The sequence below is a fragment of the Halyomorpha halys genome, unplaced genomic scaffold (genome assembly GCF_000696795.3).
Source record: "Halyomorpha halys isolate HHAL.00 unplaced genomic scaffold, Hhal_1.1 Scaffold396.1, whole genome shotgun sequence".
NCBI classification, from domain to species: Eukaryota; Metazoa; Arthropoda; class Insecta; order Hemiptera; family Pentatomidae; genus Halyomorpha; species Halyomorpha halys.
Window position 1 is genome coordinate 922933 of NW_027111420.1, and position 21073 is coordinate 944005.

At 28.9% G+C, this 21073-nt stretch overlaps 1 protein-coding gene across 1 annotated transcript in view; it reads left to right on the forward strand.

The window, feature by feature from the left end:
• Window positions 1-10694: 10694 nt before the first annotated feature.
• Window positions 10695-21073, forward strand: part of LOC106682213 (transmembrane protein 205) — a 47511-nt gene continuing 37132 nt past the window's right edge. Inside the window, exon 1 of the mRNA XM_014422947.2 lies at window positions 10695-10875. Within this exon, the coding sequence (XP_014278433.1) occupies window positions 10742-10875 (134 nt within the window). The 5' untranslated portion in view covers window positions 10695-10741. The remainder of the gene's footprint in view (window positions 10876-21073) is intronic.

Consider the following 21073-nt stretch of genomic DNA (forward strand, 5'->3'; position numbering starts at 1 on the left):
ATTTATCAATATTACCTATTGCCCACAACTGTGTGGCAGATTGTAATATCTATCAATAAATAAATCTAATTAAAAAAAAAAAAAAAAAATTTATATATGTTACAAGCGAAACTTTTATATATATATTTCGAGGAACAACACTAAGATTTTTGAATATGCTGGTTCGTCGTCAATTGTTACAGCTGGATATGAAACTGGAAAAGCTAACTTAACTCGAATATGGAAGCTTATACTTCCTAATATTTGTGGAACCACAAAATTAAATAATTTGTTTTGAAACGCGATAATTTGATGTTTATAGGAACAGAGAATTCCTGTCATGTGCGAAATAAAAGACGATGGATAAACGAGAGGGCTTAAAGCACAACCTTGCGGTAGGTCCCACGTTGAGGAAACAAGGACGAAATAGAAAAATTAATTACAATTCAGAAAAAAACATCTGAAGAACAACGAATTGAATAATCATAAATCGGACAGAATCTAAGTGTGAATTAATTCTTCATAGTTGGCCCTTGTGCCTGTCAGTTTCAATATCAAATGCTTTTTTCATGTATCAGAAATCCACAGAGCAGTATTCCTCTTTCAAAAGTAACAAACATTTACAAAAACAAGTAACGGATAGTTTAAAGTGACTTACCAACAGCAAACTATACGATGACACAATTGCAGTGTGAATTGATATAAACGAAAGCTAAATTGGTGGAATAACTTCTTGACTCTCTAGGAAAGGCTTTATACGATTTAGAAAAAAGGTTTATAATACTTTTCCTCATTATAAGTTGGTGTGCTATAGGACAATAAAATTCCCTAAAAACCTTTGCAACCTTCCTAATCCTTTGGTTCAAACCTTATCTAGTTCCGCCCATCCCTACAGCCCACCTAGAAGGTTGAAACGGCAGTGGCCAAGGGACTTATTGTAAAATAAAAATGGACAATTGGAGTTCTGACAATGGTTAGATTCTCTACTGAAGTTGAGTGTTTGCGGCTTTAGCGCACTTGCTCAGCCTCCACTGGCTCACTACCAGTGATGCGGCGAGAGGGATGCGCTGGGATCTTTTGAGCTCTGCCCTACCCCTCACACGTGGCTCCGGGATCCTCAGGTCGATTGTGTAAATATTGTGTAAGAGTGTAAATGTGACTAGAGATTATATTATATTTATTTATTTTTTCATCTACATAGTTTGATTGTTTTCCTTTTATTTATCCTTTTGTTTGTATATATTTTAAGAGAGATTTTATTTTATTATATTTTTTTTAGTTTTCTTTCATATATTTATTTATTTTCATTCTTATTTTATTTTATTTTAGTATGAATGTGATCATTCATCACTATTACTGTTGCCCACAATAGTGTGGCATATTGTAATATCTATTAATTAAATAAAGTTTTTTTAATAAAATAAATGGGACAATAAGACGAATGATTAGTCGGTTTAGAAGGTTTTGGAATTATTTTGACTGCAAAAAGACTTCAAAAGAGAGGAAATTGAATTGTACGTAAGATGGAGTTAAATTTATGAGTGAGTAAGAGGACTACTTTTCGGGGTAGGTTGCGAAAAATGAAGGAATTTGATTTGAGCTTGGTGGTTCTGTTAATTTCATTTTAAATTTCTATCTGTGGAAATGCTGGGGTACTGGTGTTTTGAAGAATTTTTTGAGTTCTATGTCCTTCGATGAAAATATTTTTTAATAGTCTAAATAGTCCCAAATGTTCGAGTACCATACCTCTTATGTTCCAGAGATCGGCCATTCAGTGCGTCGGAGAGGATATTGAATAATATTTTTTATTCATTATCTTGTTGTTCTCAGAGACCCGTTCCTATTGTTCATAGTAGTATTGTAAATCATTGTAATTGTTGACTTTAAAAATCGTTAATTTTTCGGATTAGTTAGTTGAATTCAGTTTTTATAATGGATAGTTCTTATTCTATGTTTTATTGATTTTGTTTTAACGAAATTACTAATAGATGAATGCAAGTAAGAATCAGATTTCGTTACTGTTTTTTAGTTGGTGGAGTCGAAAGGAACTGTCAAAGTCGCCGGTTGTTCTAATGAAATTATTTGGGGTAATTAAAGAAAAAATACATTTGTTCATTAACCTACGGACGTCCTTCTATTGAAGAAGTTGTAATCAAAGCAAAACTAGTTGAAATCATACCACCTGAGCGTGTGAACTGAACCCCCTGTACAAACTACAAGTGCTTATGATTATTATCTATATATATATATCGATAAGTGATTACTCATTGATGGCAAATTTTCCTTTTAAAATGGCAAACATTGTGTTTAAGGCTTTCATTTTTCCCGTATTTTTTTTTCAATCACAATATTTTTGAGTACCTAATGATTTTTTCAAAACCTGATATTTTTTTCCTGTCAGAAGACGAAACCTATTATACAAGGATTAGCTGTTTAGTCCAATTTACTATAGAAACAGATTATTCTCAGATCCATTACTTACTCTTTTAATATCTCTATTTTATTTTTATTTTTAATTTAATATGATATCCTCCACATTTTTATTATAAACAAAACAAGATTTTCTTTAATAATGAAATAAGTAGTTATTTTATATTTTGAAAATCATTTCCCTAAATGGAAACACAAAACGATATTCTTTAAAAGAAGATTATAGGATAAAACTGATTAGTCACAATTCATACCTAATTTTGTTTTTATACAATAATATAGATAATGATAATAACAACTGGCCTCTATTTCTTTCATACTACTGTTTGTAAGTTTCTTTTAATGCAATGGACTATTCATTTTATTAAATTTACAAAAATACTTTTATTAAACTCTAATAGAAGGCATTAATAACTCTAATTTGAAAAAAAAGATAAACGGATTCATAGAGGATTTAAGATGTTATAGTCTCAAGGAGTGATCATAACACTAAAAATAACTAAGGAGGATCTGCTCCGATATTGCATTTTTATTATTATTCTTTTCGTACCCTTCATTAAAATAAAATTAGTACTTCATACATGCATAATACATGAAATGTATTATATATACTATACTGATTCTTCTCCCTTTGATTGCCTTGTGGCATTATAAGGTATTGATATGAGTCTAGCTAAGGTGGTATGGTCTAGCTATAGCCTAAGGCTACGGCGTGGAATCAATAGAACGTGAAGGGACCGTTCCGCTGGTTTTGATATTGCATGATTGGTGGTCTCCCTATCTTACTTCGATAACACTTACTACCAGTGAGTAAAGCTGTCAATGAAAAAAAAAATCACTTATATGGTGTTACATTGTTAAATTATCTAAACCTAGGGATCAGTGCACCCTTCACCCTCCAGTTAGATTTTCAGGAGATTGTATATAAAATGATAGTATAAATATTTGCTTTGGCCTTAGCTGTAAATATTAGGAAGTTATATCAATTATAATCAATATAAAGATTTTTTTAGCGATTCTTCAATATGCTTCATATAACCACAAGACTTCATTCCAAGGAAACGTTATGCAGAAATTTAATTCGTTTCTTGCACATATCACTACCAAAATTACTTCATATAAGCCATTATCAATGTACCGCTGGAGGTAAGTGGGTTGTTTGAGTCATCCAGTAGTGATGTAATATTTGGCATATTGGGGGCATGCGATTATTCTAACATTTGCTAAGCCTCCAGGCGATGTAAACTTAAAGGCTTGTTCCAACTCGAGTTTCAACTATGATCAAAATGGCGAGCGCGATCGAGTACAGGTTTTGGAACGGAAGCTTATGTTGGTTCGCTAACAGTCAAAACTTGAGTTGCAACAAACATAATATTGAACAAAATTTCATCTGCTTCGGAATATTTATTATTCGTAATAACTAATACATTCAAAGAAACCAATTCTTTATTCAAGGTCCCAATGATTTTTCAATCCAAAGATTTCAATGCAATGTTTGGAGTTCTTATTTTATTACTATGTATTCTAAGGTAAATTTTTGTCATGAAAGGTTGCACGTACATAAGTTAATCGAAGGTCATAAGACGCTGTTCATTTCCTTAAAATACTACTCAAAAAAGCAAGTGCGGTTTGTCCACGATCAATTCAGTTTGATCTGGTTCTTTTTAATAAGTTTATTTATTTAATATTAAGGTAAAATCAACAAATATTTAAAGCACGATAAGTGTCAAGAACGTATCACAGGCACAAGTAATGCCAAATCTTAAATTGATTCTCAAGTTTTCCTAGTTGAATAAATCCTTTAAAAAGATTTGAGTCAAGTATTACGAGGAAAAAATAATGTAATGATTGATGCAATTTATTTTACAATACATTACCCAAAATTCATCGATGATTTTGAACAACTATTTCAGAAATATAAGGTCTGTTCCAACGATCCCGCATTCTACTGCCTGTAAAAAGTGCTTTTTAAAACAAGTATTCGACAACAACTAAAAAAAACATCGATGTTTTTAAAAGATCGTTACTTACAATACATTACTCAAAATACATTGATGTTTTTGAACAACTATTTCAGAAAAATTAGGTCTGTTCCAACGATCATGCATTTTTTAGTCGATATGAAACATCGATGTTTTAAAATATCGTTGCTTACAATACATTACCCAAAATACATCGATGTTTTTGAACAACTATTTCAGAAACATAAGGTCTGTTCCAACGATCACGCATTTTACCGCCTGTCAGAAGGGGTTTTTAAACAAAGAACCCGACATCAACTAAAAAAAACATCGATGTTTTTAAAACATCGTTACTTACAATACATTACTCAAAATACATTGATGTTTTTGAACAACTATTTCAGAAACATTAGGTCTGTTCCAACGATCATGCATTTTTTAGTCGATATGAAACATCGATGTTTTTTGTCGATGTTTTAGTATTGAACATCGATGTTTTAAAACATCGAGGTTTTTTTATCGATGTCGCATCCCTAGTACCCACCCATATGAGGCTGGGGGGACCTCAGGCGGCTCCTGAACCACAGGGGATGACTCAGGGCTACAGTGAAATAGAAAATTATTATTTGCTACAGCCGGATTCTAACCCAGGTCCTTGAAGTTAGTAGTACAATGAATTACCAATGAGCTAGCCACTCTCTAATTTTAGGTTAAGTGGAATAAAAAAGATTAATTTAATAACTATGGTGACGAAAAAAAATATCTTAGTATCGAAACGAACTGACGCAAGAAATAGTTGAACTCATGTTAGAACAGAATTTTTATTCGAGAATTTATTGTCGTTCTCCATTAACTCCTGCGATTTTATTTCTTAAATATTATTATTTCTATCTTTGGCTTTCCAATGATAAATAATACGTCTATATTATTGTATTATTTTGGGAAATGCATTTTTAGCCTAGAACAAGTATTTTTCCTCCTATCTTCTTAAGTCAACGGATTCCAAGGATTAAAAGGATTCCATACTTTCAAAATCATTGCAAAAATTTGAAATGGTTAATTATTTCAAACCAACAAAATTATAGATACTATAATTTAATATACTTTTGAGTTATTATTAGCTTTGACAAAAATGTCTGAGCATTAGGCGGAAAGGAGTCAATATAAATAAATTTAAAATAATTATCTCGTATTTTAATCAACGTTATACACTTTTGTACAATTCCATTCAAATATTTATATATTTTTATCTGTCTTTATGGAACAATGTTTAGTTTCTTCTTTACTTAATCAAAATTTGTTTCTCTGTCCATAACTTCATACTTTCCATTTTCCTTAATTTATCAAAGATACCGGATAAATTGCTTAACAGTTAGTTTATATAAATACATATATTTCTTTTTATGTTTATAATGCTATCCTTAATCCGTTTTGGCTATTTCTCAGCTTTGCTAAAAAAGTTATTCAGGAGATTCAGTCCTTCATAAATTAGCAGAAAGGTCGATGTTTTCAAAGTCTTCCATCCTTCTGTTCACTAGATCATAAAAATTTTATGTCCCGACAGCATAACCGCTCCTTCTTCTGTCCTTTTACTCCACTACATTTAAACAATTATTCCCCACAAACCTCATCTTCCTTTTTTGGTTCTCACACGAGGAGTTTCTCAAGGCTCTTGTCTAAAACCAATCTTTTTCGTCATTTTGTCGATTAAGGCAGTTTCATCAAACGCTGGATGTACCATATTTATAAATACTAACTAAACATAATGTTCCCATAAATGACCTTTCAACACATCTTTTGCCAGTTTATCTATATTCCACAAAAAACAACATAATTTGAAATGTTTGATCTTCTAGTATTCGGCTGTCCACGTTTCCGAATCGTAATGTTTAATTCATTGCAAAATGTTTTAGTACTTGTATTTCTCTTCAAGAATTTATATTTTGCTAAAATATGATTCTGTAGATTTGATTTACATTTCACAAAACCATTTTTATTTTTTTAAAAGGAAAATGGCACATAACATTTTGCAACCTGATCTCATACTTAAGGTATGTACGATGTCAATTTCTTATGCGACTATTGTACTGAAGAATGTTTGTGAACCTTAAACAAATTATGATCTTTTTATACCTTTTGAAATCAAACCATAATTTCACCCGAGAGAGAATCATGAAATTTGGTGTATAATTGATTATTGTAAACAATATTTACAAATCCTAATACATAAATATACTATAATAATAAATAAACTTCAAGGACCCGTGTTCGAATCCGGCTGTGACAGATAATTATCTGTTACCTGTAGCCGTTGAGTCAGCCCTGTGGGTTCAGGAGCCCTCATAAAGTAGGTACCCTTAATTAGGTAAAAATCTGGCGGTCGAGCGTGATTCTTACCAAATTACCTCCTTGCACAACCGTTGATCTAGTAACAGTGCTTCCTAACAAAGAAATGCACCCCTGACCCTTGCTGGGTTGTAGTGGTACAGATTTAATTTTTTAATACAAAAATAATTTACTCATTGTACACACATACCAACACCATTTTGCGAGACTGCTATTTTGACTCAGGGGTCCTCAAAATGTGTACTTTCGTCGAAAAGCGAAATTCAAAATTTTTATTTTCGCAATACTTCCTGTATTTTAACTTATCACAGTAATAAGTTAAGAAATATTAATTTTTCATTATCAAACTAATGCAATTATAATCTGCTAGTATCAGATCTTGAAATTAGAACAATTCTGACTTTATTTATTTTCAGTGATTTGTCCATAACATTTCCTAGTTAGGATTGTATTATACTTCAAGGCTGTCCGCTACTCAGGTCAGTGCTGAAAGAGCATTTTCATGTCTAAATTACGTTTTGCGTGGTTATAAATACTAGGTGATTTAGGTAATTATAGATTTAAAAGATACACTATTTTATGACACCAGATAGTCGTGAATCCAGTCATTCTTGGTTCTTTCATATCATAAAAATGTTTATGAACATGAATGATTAAAAGTCCAATTCGGATTGCTGCAAAAATGTTAACGTAGAGCCCGTGATATCAAACCAATAAATTAAGAAATCTTAATTTTCTTTATGAAGCAAATACGATTATAGAAAAAAAACAAAAAAACTATCACGTTTATCTTTGCTTTCTTTAGCAGAATTTTTTTTAAATTAAAATTTTTGCCTTAACCAATGAATGTTATAGTTTGAAACCGTGGTATTAATTTCGAATCCAGTCTGTGGAAGATTGACTTTTAATAAATTGTGGCCTAGGGAAATAAATCTCCAGTTTCATCCATTGGCGGATAATCCATTCATGAGTACATAAGAGCGATGAACCCTGCAAATAATAAACCCCAATGTTTATGGATTTAAACAAATAAAGACCTTTTTATACATTTTGAAATCAAACGTTAATTTTACCGTTGTACTGATAGCATTGTACTAAAATATATATATATATTTTGGGCTCTTTGATAAACTAAGGAAAATGGAAAGTTGGAAGTTAAGGACGGATAAGCAAATCAAAATAAGTAATAAAGAAACTAAAAATTGTTAAATGAACAGCGATAAAAATTATAAATATTTAAATGGTATTGTGCAAAAGTGTCTAACGTTGGTTAGAATATGAGATGATTATTTTAAATTTATTTATATTGACTACTATATAAATTATTATTATATAAATGACTGTAATACCTAATGTTCCACCAGAAATAATAATTATTTGTTTCGCATATTTTTGTATGAAAGATCAATTTTTATCTATTGTTGAACGGTAGGAGTGGCCTTATAGAAGGTTGTCTGAAAAGATAAAATAGATTATGAAGATCAGATATCCTCGGAGATACGTCTTTGGGTGTATGTGACGAGTGACGTATATCATTTGAGGTAGAAGGTAAATGAGGCCAGTACAAAAAGAAATCAGATTCTTGAACTAATTTTTTTATTTTTTATTTTACTTAACCAACATTAAATTTTTGTAGAGTCAGAAATAATTCTATTTATAATAATACAGAATGACTTTATATTAGTAAATCCCAAATATTTTCTATATTAATGAGTAAATCCCAGTTTACTTTTTCTGAAAAAGATGTTTTTTCTCAAAGATTCTGATTAATTTTTAGGGTGCTGAATTTAAATTTCAGGTTTACAATATCACCAGATACCACTTTAATGGCAAAAGTTGAAAAATCAAAATGTGCCAAACCTGAAATCCGCATTCAGTACTTCCAAAAAAAAGAATCTTTTATCCTCAAAACATCCCTTGTTGACTGAACCAAGAGAGCATTCGTTAATTATTTTGTACAAATGATGTCTTTATATGTAGTATGAAATTATTATATGAAAGAGGAACTGAAATTTGCTGTTCAAATCTAACCGTAGTCAATGATTAAATAATTATGAGTTTCGATATTTCGAAATTTCTATACACCATTTATATTTACAGTTAAAACTATTAATTAATTGTTTTTCTCGACTGCAACCTGTTGTCGACCATATCCTAATTTACATACGATCAATCACCTAGACAAAATGAATAAATAGTTTTCGTTTTCATGAAAAGTTTTAGGTCGATTTGTTAAGAACGGGTACTAATACTAGAGGCCTACGAACAAATATAACAGAAAGTGGCAATATTTTGGAGTCTGTTGTATAAAATAGGCTACTCCATGCCCGAGTGTTTTGTTTTCCAACAATTCATTATTGACAAATGTATAACAAAATATTTTCCTGTCCAACACATATTATTTATGAACGATATAAAAATAAGATTAAAATGTATATTAAATACAATTAATAATGATAACTTGTTCAACTGTTACTGTTATTGATTTTTCGGATTGATTTTCCGACGCTAAACCAATAGCTTAGGCAAATCAGAGAGCCAAATCATCCCTTCCATCCCCTGCGAAGACTTTGAAAAAATATGATTTTCATACACACTCACGTTAGGTTTGTATTTATTATATATTTAAATATTAATTTATATATTTTAGTATTACTTAGTATTTTAGTATACAATACTAATATATTTTTAAATTATATTTACCTTCTAGAGAGGAGGTTTAATTTTTGTACCATACAAACAGTGCTCTAGAAATATATTGGGTTGGTATATGACACTGATTACTTATCAACCCTTAATTATATACAATATTAATACATTTTTATTTTGTTTTATTTATTTAACTCTTTTTTTTTCATCTCTATTATACCTATATATCACTACACAGACTCCCTACCTGCTCATTTCTGATTTAATTTCTAATATACATTATATGACTGAACAGTATATACATTATATAACTGATATCCAGACTATAGTTGAACTAATTATCACCAATTTGCAAAATCGTTTATTTATTTTTTTTTTTTTGTTTTTCCCTATCTGTTTTATTTTCTCAAAAATGCTTTATATTTTTTCCCTAGTAATTTTTAAATTCAAAGTTTTTAAATTCAAAACGTAATCAAATGAAGAAATATTTTTATGCGCACATATAAATAGAAAAACACAAGAAAAACTATAGAATGAATAAAAAAATAGATAGTAATAAGTTAAAGCTTAAAAAAAATAAATACATAATAATCCTCACACCTGAAAAAAAATTTTCCAAAGGCCTTCCCAAATATTGGGTTACTGATACAGAATATTTATTTATCCAGTATTATTGGATATAATATTAATAGATTTTTATTTTGTTTTATTTATGTAACTTTTTTTTCCTCCTCATTATATCTAGATATCAATATATATATTATATAACTTTAATGAGTTGTGTACATAAAAGTATGTTTTAAGAATATTACTGGGCGGAAGAAGATTATGTTAGAAAATAGCTTATAAATTAGGGCCGAAATGTTACAGATAAGTTGAATAAAGATATATAAATCATAAATGTTTGTTAGTGTTTGATATGTTTGTTATTCTAGAGTTATATCATTAAAAAAGTTTTAATTATATAAAAATAACAACTAGTAATAAGTTAAAAACCAATAGATAATAATAAATATCAATAAATAATAATCCCCGCCACAGAAATAAAAAATTCTGCATAAGCCTTTGCTAAAAATGTTAGGGGAAGGGGAGATTGTTCCTCCATGCCCTTCGTAAAGTTTGTCACGTCCCAACCTAGATTTTATATTTTAGAAAAGGGGATTCAGACGAATCATATTTCGGTAATGATTACCCGTTTATTTTCAGATATAACGGGTTCTCAAATGCACCTGTTAAGAGTTTTCATTGTTAATTTTATTGCAATAAATTGGCCGGACCCTGTAGGGAGAGGGGACAGGTGGTGGGGAGAGGGTTAGAAGTGGCCAGAGTGCCGGAGCTTCGACCATTGCAGCCCGAGCTAGCGACATAGCCACAGCATGTGTGCCACTTCCAAGTGTAATTGTTCCGAGTTGAAGGCGGACATCCTGGGGAGGTCTGTCTCCGCCCAGAGGAGGATGTTGGAGTCCTGGACCTCCTTCGTTGACAGGACATCCCACAACCAGAACTTCCAGTGAGTATTAATCTGTATATCTATTTAAACTTTAAAAAATGTAATAAAACTTAACTATTCGTAATAACAAGACAGAAATTCAAATTGATGTGATAATTTTTGCAAACGGCAATAAGGACAACTGAAGATCTTTCAAAAATATTTTATCTTCGTCCATTTAGAATACGAATCAGGCAATAAATATAAATGTATTGTAATACACCATTTAAAAACTACCAGAAATGACTGATTTTTGTACACATAGTATTAATTATTATGTAGTTTTTATGGAAAAATGTTGCAGAAACTGACCTTATATGTCATAACTAGGTTATTTTTAAATTAAGATTTATATTTTAATCTGTCAAAATGTAGACTACTGATTATACAAAACAATCACACAACGTGAATTAGGAATAAAAATTATTCCATGTGTTTTTTAATTTTGTGAATTAGCACTCACATATGAGTAGATTTAAAAGATTGTTATTGAAAAAGTAATATAGGAGCGTGTCAAGTAGATAAGTTACATTTTTATTGAAAATGTCAATCTGTAGCAGCTGTTTGACTCATTTAGAATTTAAATTTGAAAATAAATTGCGAATTTTTATTTGTCAAATTACTTTGGAGAAGTGGATATATCAATTTTTGATTAAAAAAAAATTCCTCAGTAATTTTATTTACAGATAGAATAGAGGATATTGTTTGTAATGAGCGAAAAAATCTAACAGAGTTGAAAAAAAAAAAGAGTTTAAAAAGCCAGCCTGTTGTAAGTCTGTATTTAGGTGAGAAACCAAGGAACCCAATCGATAATTTTGTGAATAAGATTTTTTTTCTATATATCTGAGCCAGAACAAAATTTACGCTTCACAATTTATGCTTTTCAGAATAAAGAAGCATAGATTATATTCAGGCTCTGATAGATAGAAAAAATAAATCTTACCAGCAAAATATTCACTTATACCCTCCTCACACATCAATAGCATTTGAATTTGTAAGTATATTTTTAATTCATACCAAATTATATTATCTGTAAATAATATATTGATTAATATATCCACTTCTCAAAAGTAAATGTTTTTTTTTAAAACAAGAATTCTACAGCCAAATTTTATTCAGTTTATTTTAAAATTTAACTTATCTACATAATAATGTTTTAATGTACAATAATGTTTTTAAAATTGGATACATTGACTTTTGATAGAAAATTTCTCAATTAATGTATAGAGTAATATCCAATCATTTTAGAAATTTTTACTTTTCGTTTTAAATGGTACAAAATTTAGTTTTCAATGCAAGAGGTTTTCCATTATATAGTTTTATTAATGTGCCATTCAACCATTATTATTAAAGTATCTTAAATAAATTGTTACGTTATTTAAAACAATTTGTTAGCCTATTAAGTAATAATAATTCTAGTCACTTCAAGTTGGCGCCTCTTCAGTTTCATTTTTTGCATGTACCAGGTGGATTAGTTCATTCTGGTAAATTGTTAGTATATTTTTATCTATTGTATAGCTATTTTTGTTAATGAAGTTATAAAAAAAAAAATTAAAAAAAACAGAGATATAAAACTCATTATGCAGGAGTTATGATGACATTAAACGATCTTAATATATCATCCATTTTTTTTTAACTGTCACAATTTATGCCATATCGTTTATTTATCATGTAACAGATGAATAGCTGGAATTAATTACTTCCCCTGATGATCCAAAGGGTACTGACCTTCCGTTAGGTCGGGCGTAGTCCTGAGGTTGGAACGTGATGCTAACCGTGTCCTTGTATAAAATATCTCTGCCTCCGTGCAGTTTATTTACATTTAGAAAAGTTATTTTAAATTTATTTATATTTTTAATTTTGATATGGAGAAAGTAGAACCCATCCAGAACACATATTTGCCAAGAGCATTCTCAAGTTTTATCGCTGAGTTGATAATAATTCTTTCATTATTCTAAAATATTGAAGAAGATAATATCCGAGGGCATAAAATTACTTTAATGGCTCATAAAATTGCTTTTGGATTGTTCGACAGACTATTGTCTAATTATGAAGTCAATGCCATTAGCAAAAGATCAATTAGTCCATTGTTCAAGATCAAGTATCAGAAATATAATCATCCATGTTTTATTCACGTGAAAATGATATTCTTTCCTCATCAACAATTATTTAACAAAATGTGATGAAACATGAATTTTTAAAAAATGTATATCATGTATATATTACTTTTTTTTTTAAGCAAATTAAATTATTCCAAAAACTTAATTATTTTGAAAGCAGGTAGTATCTACTTGCAAATTAAGATAATTCAATATCATATTGAAGATAGTGTACTTAATAGTTTAAAAACAGGGGTGTTGTTGCACTATAGGAAGAGGTGGGAGGTATCTTAAATTACCCAACTATTTTGAATACTTTTCATAACTATATTAAAATATTTTGGTATTCCAACTCTTTTGGATTTGAACTTTTCAGCTACCTCTTAATATTAAAATTTACTATACTAATTTCTATTTCTACTTAAACACAACATTATATCTATATAATCCCAATATGTTAACTTGAGAATTATTGAAATTAGTTTTAAATTTTAGCGCCTCTTTGAGTAAAATTTTTATGAAAATTTTCAAGAGTAATAGAAATTTTTGTATTTTTAAATTATTGGAAAAAGGGTGACTAGCCACTGTAAGAAAATAAAAATGTTACTATCTATCCCGTAACTGTTGAATAACGAAAAGAAGTATATAAGATTGAACTTTTATTTTTATCTTATTCATTGAGGTTGGAAATGTCCGCATATTTTTTACTAACTCATTTAATTTATTTTCTAATATTAAAAAAACAAATATATATCATTGTGCTTAAAATTTCAAACTAGTTTATAACGTGAGACACATAAACATTCTCTTGAATTTATTTCAGGGTTTTAATTTTTTTTTTAATATTATATGTTTATTAATAACATCTTTGTGGGAACTATGAAATCCTCATTAAATCAATTGGGAGCTAACTATTTTATGTCCGACGTTTCGCCGGAACAGGATGTTTAACCTTTCGCTTTGAACTGCTAAAAACTATTTTTTCTTTATTCATCGCAACCCTGACTATCTTCTTATATATAAATTATAGTTGATTAAAGTATTCAGCATTTTTCTTTTCAAATACAAAAGAGCAAATTGAACAGTATTTTGGCGAAAATGTATGAAAATTAAAAAAATATATTTTATTTTTTAATATTCAAGTATTTACAAAACTTTTGGAGTAGACAAATAAATCCAAATGAAGACTAAAATATGAAGAATCAAATATAAATCGTATAATAGTTGGCGAATTTATTGAATAATTTTATCGCTAGGAACAAATGATGCGTTGCGTGTAAGATTATACAAGAAAAAACACGACCTAGTCTAAAAGATTTTATCATACTTTTTAGCGATAGCCCGTTTGAAATACGATCAATCTTATGAGATTGTCAAATGGTCTTATGACCTTTTGTTATTGTTATTGACTGATTTATTTTTTAATACTGTTTTTTATCAATGTTTTGTAACATCTCAAGGTATTGTCTAGTCATATATGAGTATTGAATGTTATTTGCCACGTGTGTAAATTTGAGTGATAAAAAGTTTTATTGTGTTCAGTGCTCACCATGTAATAAAAAGATTAATGATTCATTGAAAATATTTAGATCAAATAATTTGATGATAAGATGCTATAGACCGTTCCACGAGAAGAGAGAAATCAAGTAATCAAGAACACGTAAACTGCGTGTGTGGCATTCTTTCTTTGAAGGGGTTCGCTCCACTTCTTTGGTGCTGTATGAAAATGAATCCTTTCAAATAGAGAATGCCCCTTAACCCTCAGTTCACGCGTTCTTGTTAACCAGATTCCTTTCATTTTCTAAGGACTATAATTAGAGGAACGTTTTTGTATCATTAAAACATTTTTTTAAATTAAATTTTTAACTAGTTTTCCGTACCCCGATCCTGAATATATGAGAATAAGTGACTGGATTGTTTAAAAACGTAGTAAAATACGTACAAGACTGGAAAAACGGGCATTAAGTTGTGCAGTATCCTCTGTGGTCGCCAAAAACTTCTGCAACTGAGATAAATTGTGACAGATGCATTTTATCATAGTAACATGTTTCTGTTCCGTCTCAATAACTGATACTTATATTTGATATTTCTTGTCACATTTACCAGCTTCCATCAGGCCAAGATATTCTTAGCCTACCCATCATTGAAATTAACATTTAAAAGGTTTCTTTTAAATTAATAAAAATTAAATTTTTATTTCAAATACTTTACACTTATATCAAGGTAACAAAAATTAATTATATAACTATTAATCATACCCGTACTATTTTTATTGCATGATATGAGAATAAAGAATTTAATATCATATTAAAGTAATTAATTTTTATGAAACTAATTAAAGTACTGGCATATGAATTTACAGTTTTTATTAGTATTATGAAAAATTCCCGGGAGTAATTTTTAATTAATTAAGAATCTTCTCTGGGAAGGTAATAAAACTTAGAAATTACTTCAATTCATTTTTTCCCTATTTTCCTTGGTTTTTAATTTTTCAAATTAAAATGTAAGGTAAATAACACCCATATATATAAAGTGTCTCTCTTTTCAAATTGCTTGAAAAATATTTGTTATCAGTATGTTCTTCTAAAGTATGTTGATTCTAATTTTCAATAATTCTTTCAATTAGATTCACAACTGGTCTGCTGTTCGTTTCCGGAAATAAAACGTTAAGAAACACCAATAAATTAACCAGTATGAATTCTGGATCTGCATTCCAATGGGCACCGACCTGTTTCTTATGCAGACGGTGGTATGAATGCAATTGCATTTCAGTTCAGTGAACTTTCACGCTTTATGGGGTATTGTATAAAGTGCCCATATACAAGCGACTATGAGTTTCTAGACTCTAATTTATGTGGTTTTTATCCTGGGTTCCAATATGAAACTTTGATTGAGAGAAGTACATTCATTTTCTTCAGAAAATATCTATCAATACAGAACCGATAAATTTCATATATTATATATTATTATTTATTAAATCAAGTGGTCTTGAAAAAAACACCTTTCTATGATCCTTGACCACCTTTCAGTGGCCAAAGCCTTTGATCATGAAAAGAAAGAAATTAAAATAAACTTGACAGATTTTGCGATTCAAAGTTGGTTTAAAACTTTTTTTTTGTATAAAAGTTGTAGTCTGGGTGTTGATTGTCAAGAGTTTTTAAGAGATTCAGATCTGAAAAGTAATTTACCTATTCTTGAGAGATGCTGTACAAATTTTCTGATTCTTATTAAAATTAAAAATAATTTTTTTAAACAAACAATGTACATTCTGAAGCAACGTCCATCCAAAACTAACGATGTTTTAAGTTTAACACATTCCAGCTTTAAACAAAAAAAAAAAAAAAAAGGAGCATTTATAAATATCTTAGTTGATGGCATAGATCCATCGATTACTTAAAGAAATAAACAGAACTATTTTGAAATGGTAGAACTTCCGAGACTGGCTCTCTTGATTATTCTGATAAGGTCAGTTTCAAACCAGTTTTTTACTATAAGAAACTGGTTCAGGGTATTATTTTTTATTTTTAACATTTGTGAAAAATTATTGTGTGTTCAGTATGTAGGTATATATGAAAAAAAGAAATGAAATTTTATGGAAAATATATATCGAACTTAGGTCTTATATCTGCATTTTTTATTGGTTTTATAGAGGATTATTTTGCCATTTTACAAAATTTGAGATTAAATCTTTTTATATTTTCTTAAAAATAAAATAGAAACTTAGAAAAATGGTTCACTGTAACAATTAGAGTCGTTAACGGTTATTAATTGCGAATGAATACAAATTTTAATTGCTTGAATTAAACAATGATTTGGCTTATAAATTTTTAAACAGGTTTACAATTGCACACGAAATAAGCAGAATCAATTATTTAAGTATCAATAAGAAATTGATACTTAAATAAAGTTCGTTCTCACAGGTTCTTGTTAATTTTATTGGAAGGCTTAACAGAGATTTCTATTCATGCCACATCTTGTTTTTGAACTGAACTATCACCATTTAGTAAAAATTACGGTCTACAGTCTAGAACGATCCTTAGATATTTATACAAAATGTTGTAGAAATCTAATAGTTAGTGGTTTTGTATATATTTTTCTTCTTAATTGTGAGAAATTATGAGTTATTAGAGAAAGTTTAAATTTGACTTCATCCGGTTTAAAAAAAAAAATCCCTTTCTTTAGCATATTCCTTAAAACTGTTATTTCCATTCACTCAAATTTTTTAATTATATTTTATCTAAAAACCATAACCTAATGTTATGATTAGAGATCCATAAGTACTATTAACAGGCAATCACAATTTTTTCAAAGTTGAGTTATTGCTGATTAAAAATGGATGTTGAAAAGTACTATGAGGCCTAACTTTAAAAAAAAACGGTTCTATACCTGAAAATGGGTTCGAAAAATCCTACAAAAAGAGAAATAAATTCATGCTAAAGTGGGAAAAACAGGTGATGCCCAATAATTGATGAACTCTCAACAGTTAACACTTAAAAATAAATAATAATAATAATTGTTTGACAACTATTTCACTTAAGAATAAAACTGATTTTTTTTAAGAGTTGGCAATTTTTTAATTTAATTTTACTCATATTCAAATTTTTTTAACACCTGTTTTTTCCTCCAAGCCTACATTTATAAGAACATAAATATTGGCAGTTGACGGTTTTTTCAATAAAGATGAGTAATAAAATAAAATGGACCTTTTATTCAATGATATACGTGTAGTTTTACAAATATTAGTTGAACTAAAGATTAAAAATGGTTTACGGTTCTGTACTAAAAAAAAATGAAGGTAGTAATTTCATGACTCATTTAATTATTACATTGTCCTTAAAAGAATAATTATAATTTTTTAGACATCGTAGTTCTTAAATTCAGTTCTGTAAACCAGTAAATCAAGTCTTTTACGAAACTTAGTTATTTTCTAATAATAAATAACTCAAATACTATCCAATTATAGTCTCAAAACTTTATTTCTTTTATTGTCCAACTTTTCGGCCAATCCGGCCATCTTCAGGGACATCTACTACAAAAAGTTTCTATTATATGTATGATCCTACAAACAATTTAAATACTTAACATTATTATTTATAATTTACCTTACCTCAATACCACTTTGCAAACATATAATTTAAAACACTCTAAAACTTCATTCAGGCTATTCTGCCCAGGTCAAAACATTTATATCTATGAAAACATTAAAAACATTAGGTAAAATTATTTTTTGTTAATAAGTATATTCCACATATGTTTAATTACCTAATTAGTTAATTATCCATTAAAAACACAGTCAAAAATTATTTCTTTGCAAACACTATTAATAGACATTTATCACAACCATGCTTGTAACCTTCCTCTACTCAGTTCAAGCATTTAAAAAATTATTTATCATAACTACATTTTTGTCAATTTTTCTCTTTATTTCATTGGCAAAAATCCTATCTTTTAATTTCATTCAGTCTTATTTTTCCTCCCATAAATATAACTACTGAAAGGTTAATTTTATCGGTTACATAGCTTTATGAAAACAAATCTATTTGGTCTATCTGATCCGTTATTTATTTTAAGTGATGAAAATTATTATTGTGAACTTTTTGCCCAGCACAAAGTGTGTCAAACAAACATCAAATCTATTATTGTGTACTAAACGATAAGAAACTATTGAAAACATATCTATTTACTGCTGACGTAAATATAGAAAAACATCGCTTACCTATATTATTTTAAAATCCAATGTGTATTATCTAAAGATATCCCTAAAAATAACAAAACGATATAGTTGTCTGACGTCTTAATGACTTTGGTTTAAACTTAAAACAATAGATAGATCACGTTATTTCAAAGTTAACATATTTTGGATTATAACTCGATCCTTCAATCGAGCTTGAAATAAATTAATTTAACCTCCCACTAAATTTGATGCTTTACATAAAAAAATAATTAGAATCCAAAAATCTATTGAAAAACCACCTTGTGGATTTATGTTTTTAATTGACGCTGATATCACAGGCAAAACCTCAATAATGCTCGGAACTCGACAATACCATTCGCCGGTTTTTCAATTATTTCTTAGGCTTATCATAATGATTCCGAAACACTTCTTATTTTGTTGTTAATTTAGTGAAAAATTCTATAATTAATTTAATAAAGCACTGAGTAATAATTTACATTGAATCTTTTGGAAACGATAGTCTTAATAGTAGGGAGAGGTATAATGGAGGGGGTATGCAAGAAGGTATGATCTCTCTTATGATGGATCCAGAGGCGTGGCAAAGCGGAAGGAGTTAAGCCAATTAGCAGCCGCCTTCTGTTTCAGTTTACATTATAATGGCAGACATTCCTATTAATCTCAACTTAAATCTGAGTCCTAACTTTCGCTTTGAAGGAGATTAGGGCTATGCCTTCCTTCTGGTCTTAATAGGTAATAATAATTTGGGCTATGAGAGCAAAGTGGCCTAAGTCACTATACTATTTAAAAAACAATTCCATTTGATTTAGATTAAAAACAGAATAATTTGCTATGCCAACTGTTTCCATCTGCCGGAATAATGGATGTATGAATAAAATCCGGTTTGGAAATGCATCAAACACCAACAAAGAGAAACTATATGACGAAAACAGTCAATTTAGGACTGATAACATTTTATTGGTGACGTCACTTTTGCACTTATTTAATTTTCGAAAAAGCAAACAGTATTATTTTTAATCAGGAAAATTTACCATATTACCAAATTTAATAGCTATGTAGGTATTAGTAATTTGTAGTACAAAATTTGAACCATATTGTATCAGAACCTTTTATATCGTGATATCGTACTAGGAATGCTTATGTTGTGTTAATTACGATAATTGTGTTGTATTCATAGTATTTTAGCTAATAAATTAATTTTTTTATTTAGCAAGTAATTAATTTCTCATGGTGCTTCTTCGTGAAATTAAATAATTATGCTAATATATTTTTCTGAGAATATACCAGTTCTGTTTTTTTCTACTCTTGGTTTTTCCTAGATTATTTACGTAGCAAGAGATACGACCTACGAACGAAACGTTTAGTCGTATGGTATTTACAGAAAAATATTAGCGGATATTCACATGAGTTTGATAATAGAGTCAGTGAAATCCATTGGTTAAAATTTAAAATAAAAGTCACTTTCTCAATATTATTTACCATATAGAATGACAGTATCTTGGCGATGATTTTGCTAAATGGAACAAAAGCAATTATTCGCTTATATCATTTTCAATGGCTTACTTGCGTTTAACTGTGAGTAAGTAATTAGTGTATTTGAACTTGTTGACCACTTTTTTTTAGTGTTTGATGATGAATTAAAAAGCAAAAACTAATTACAAAATTAATAAAGTTATTTATCATCTTATTGTTCGATTCGTGATTCATTGTAAAATTATTTAATTTGTTTGTGCTTAATCCAGTATATTATTCACGTCAATGTCATAAAGATGTGGCAATAGTACTTTATCTTTTCAATAAAGTTTCATTAATTAATGATTTTGCGATATTAGGAATGCATATTTACATGAGCTATATATTTATTTATTCCTATATTCGATTTATGTAACAAGGCATTTATAACAAAGACAAATAAATTGCATAATGCATATCAAGTACTTCTGGTGTATTATTTTTTTTTTGGTAACTGTATTATTAAATTTTCAACGAACGTCCGAGTAAATACGTACATTTAAATTATCGAAAATTGCAGCTATTGTTTAAACTGTATGAATGAACAATTTTTGTGAAATGTTGAGATTTCAATATATTCTGCAAAGATGTAGCTTATTCCAGTTGTTTAAAATATATTTTTACCTGGAAACTAGAAAAAGAAATAATCTATTTAAAGTATAAAGCTTAATAAATATATCGTTCATTGATAATTATTCTGAATTTTGTTTGATCAACTTTCACTGTTTAATAAGGTGTATCATTATGTTTGAGTGTCAATATTAATATTTACACTATTGGTAATGTGAATAATGAGGCATTATGATTAAATTAATAAATTATAGGTTATTTCGTCAAGAACAGCCGCGGTGCCCATATGCCCGAAATCATTTTCAAATGTTAATGTCACGTATTGATCTTTCGAATAAAAAAAAAA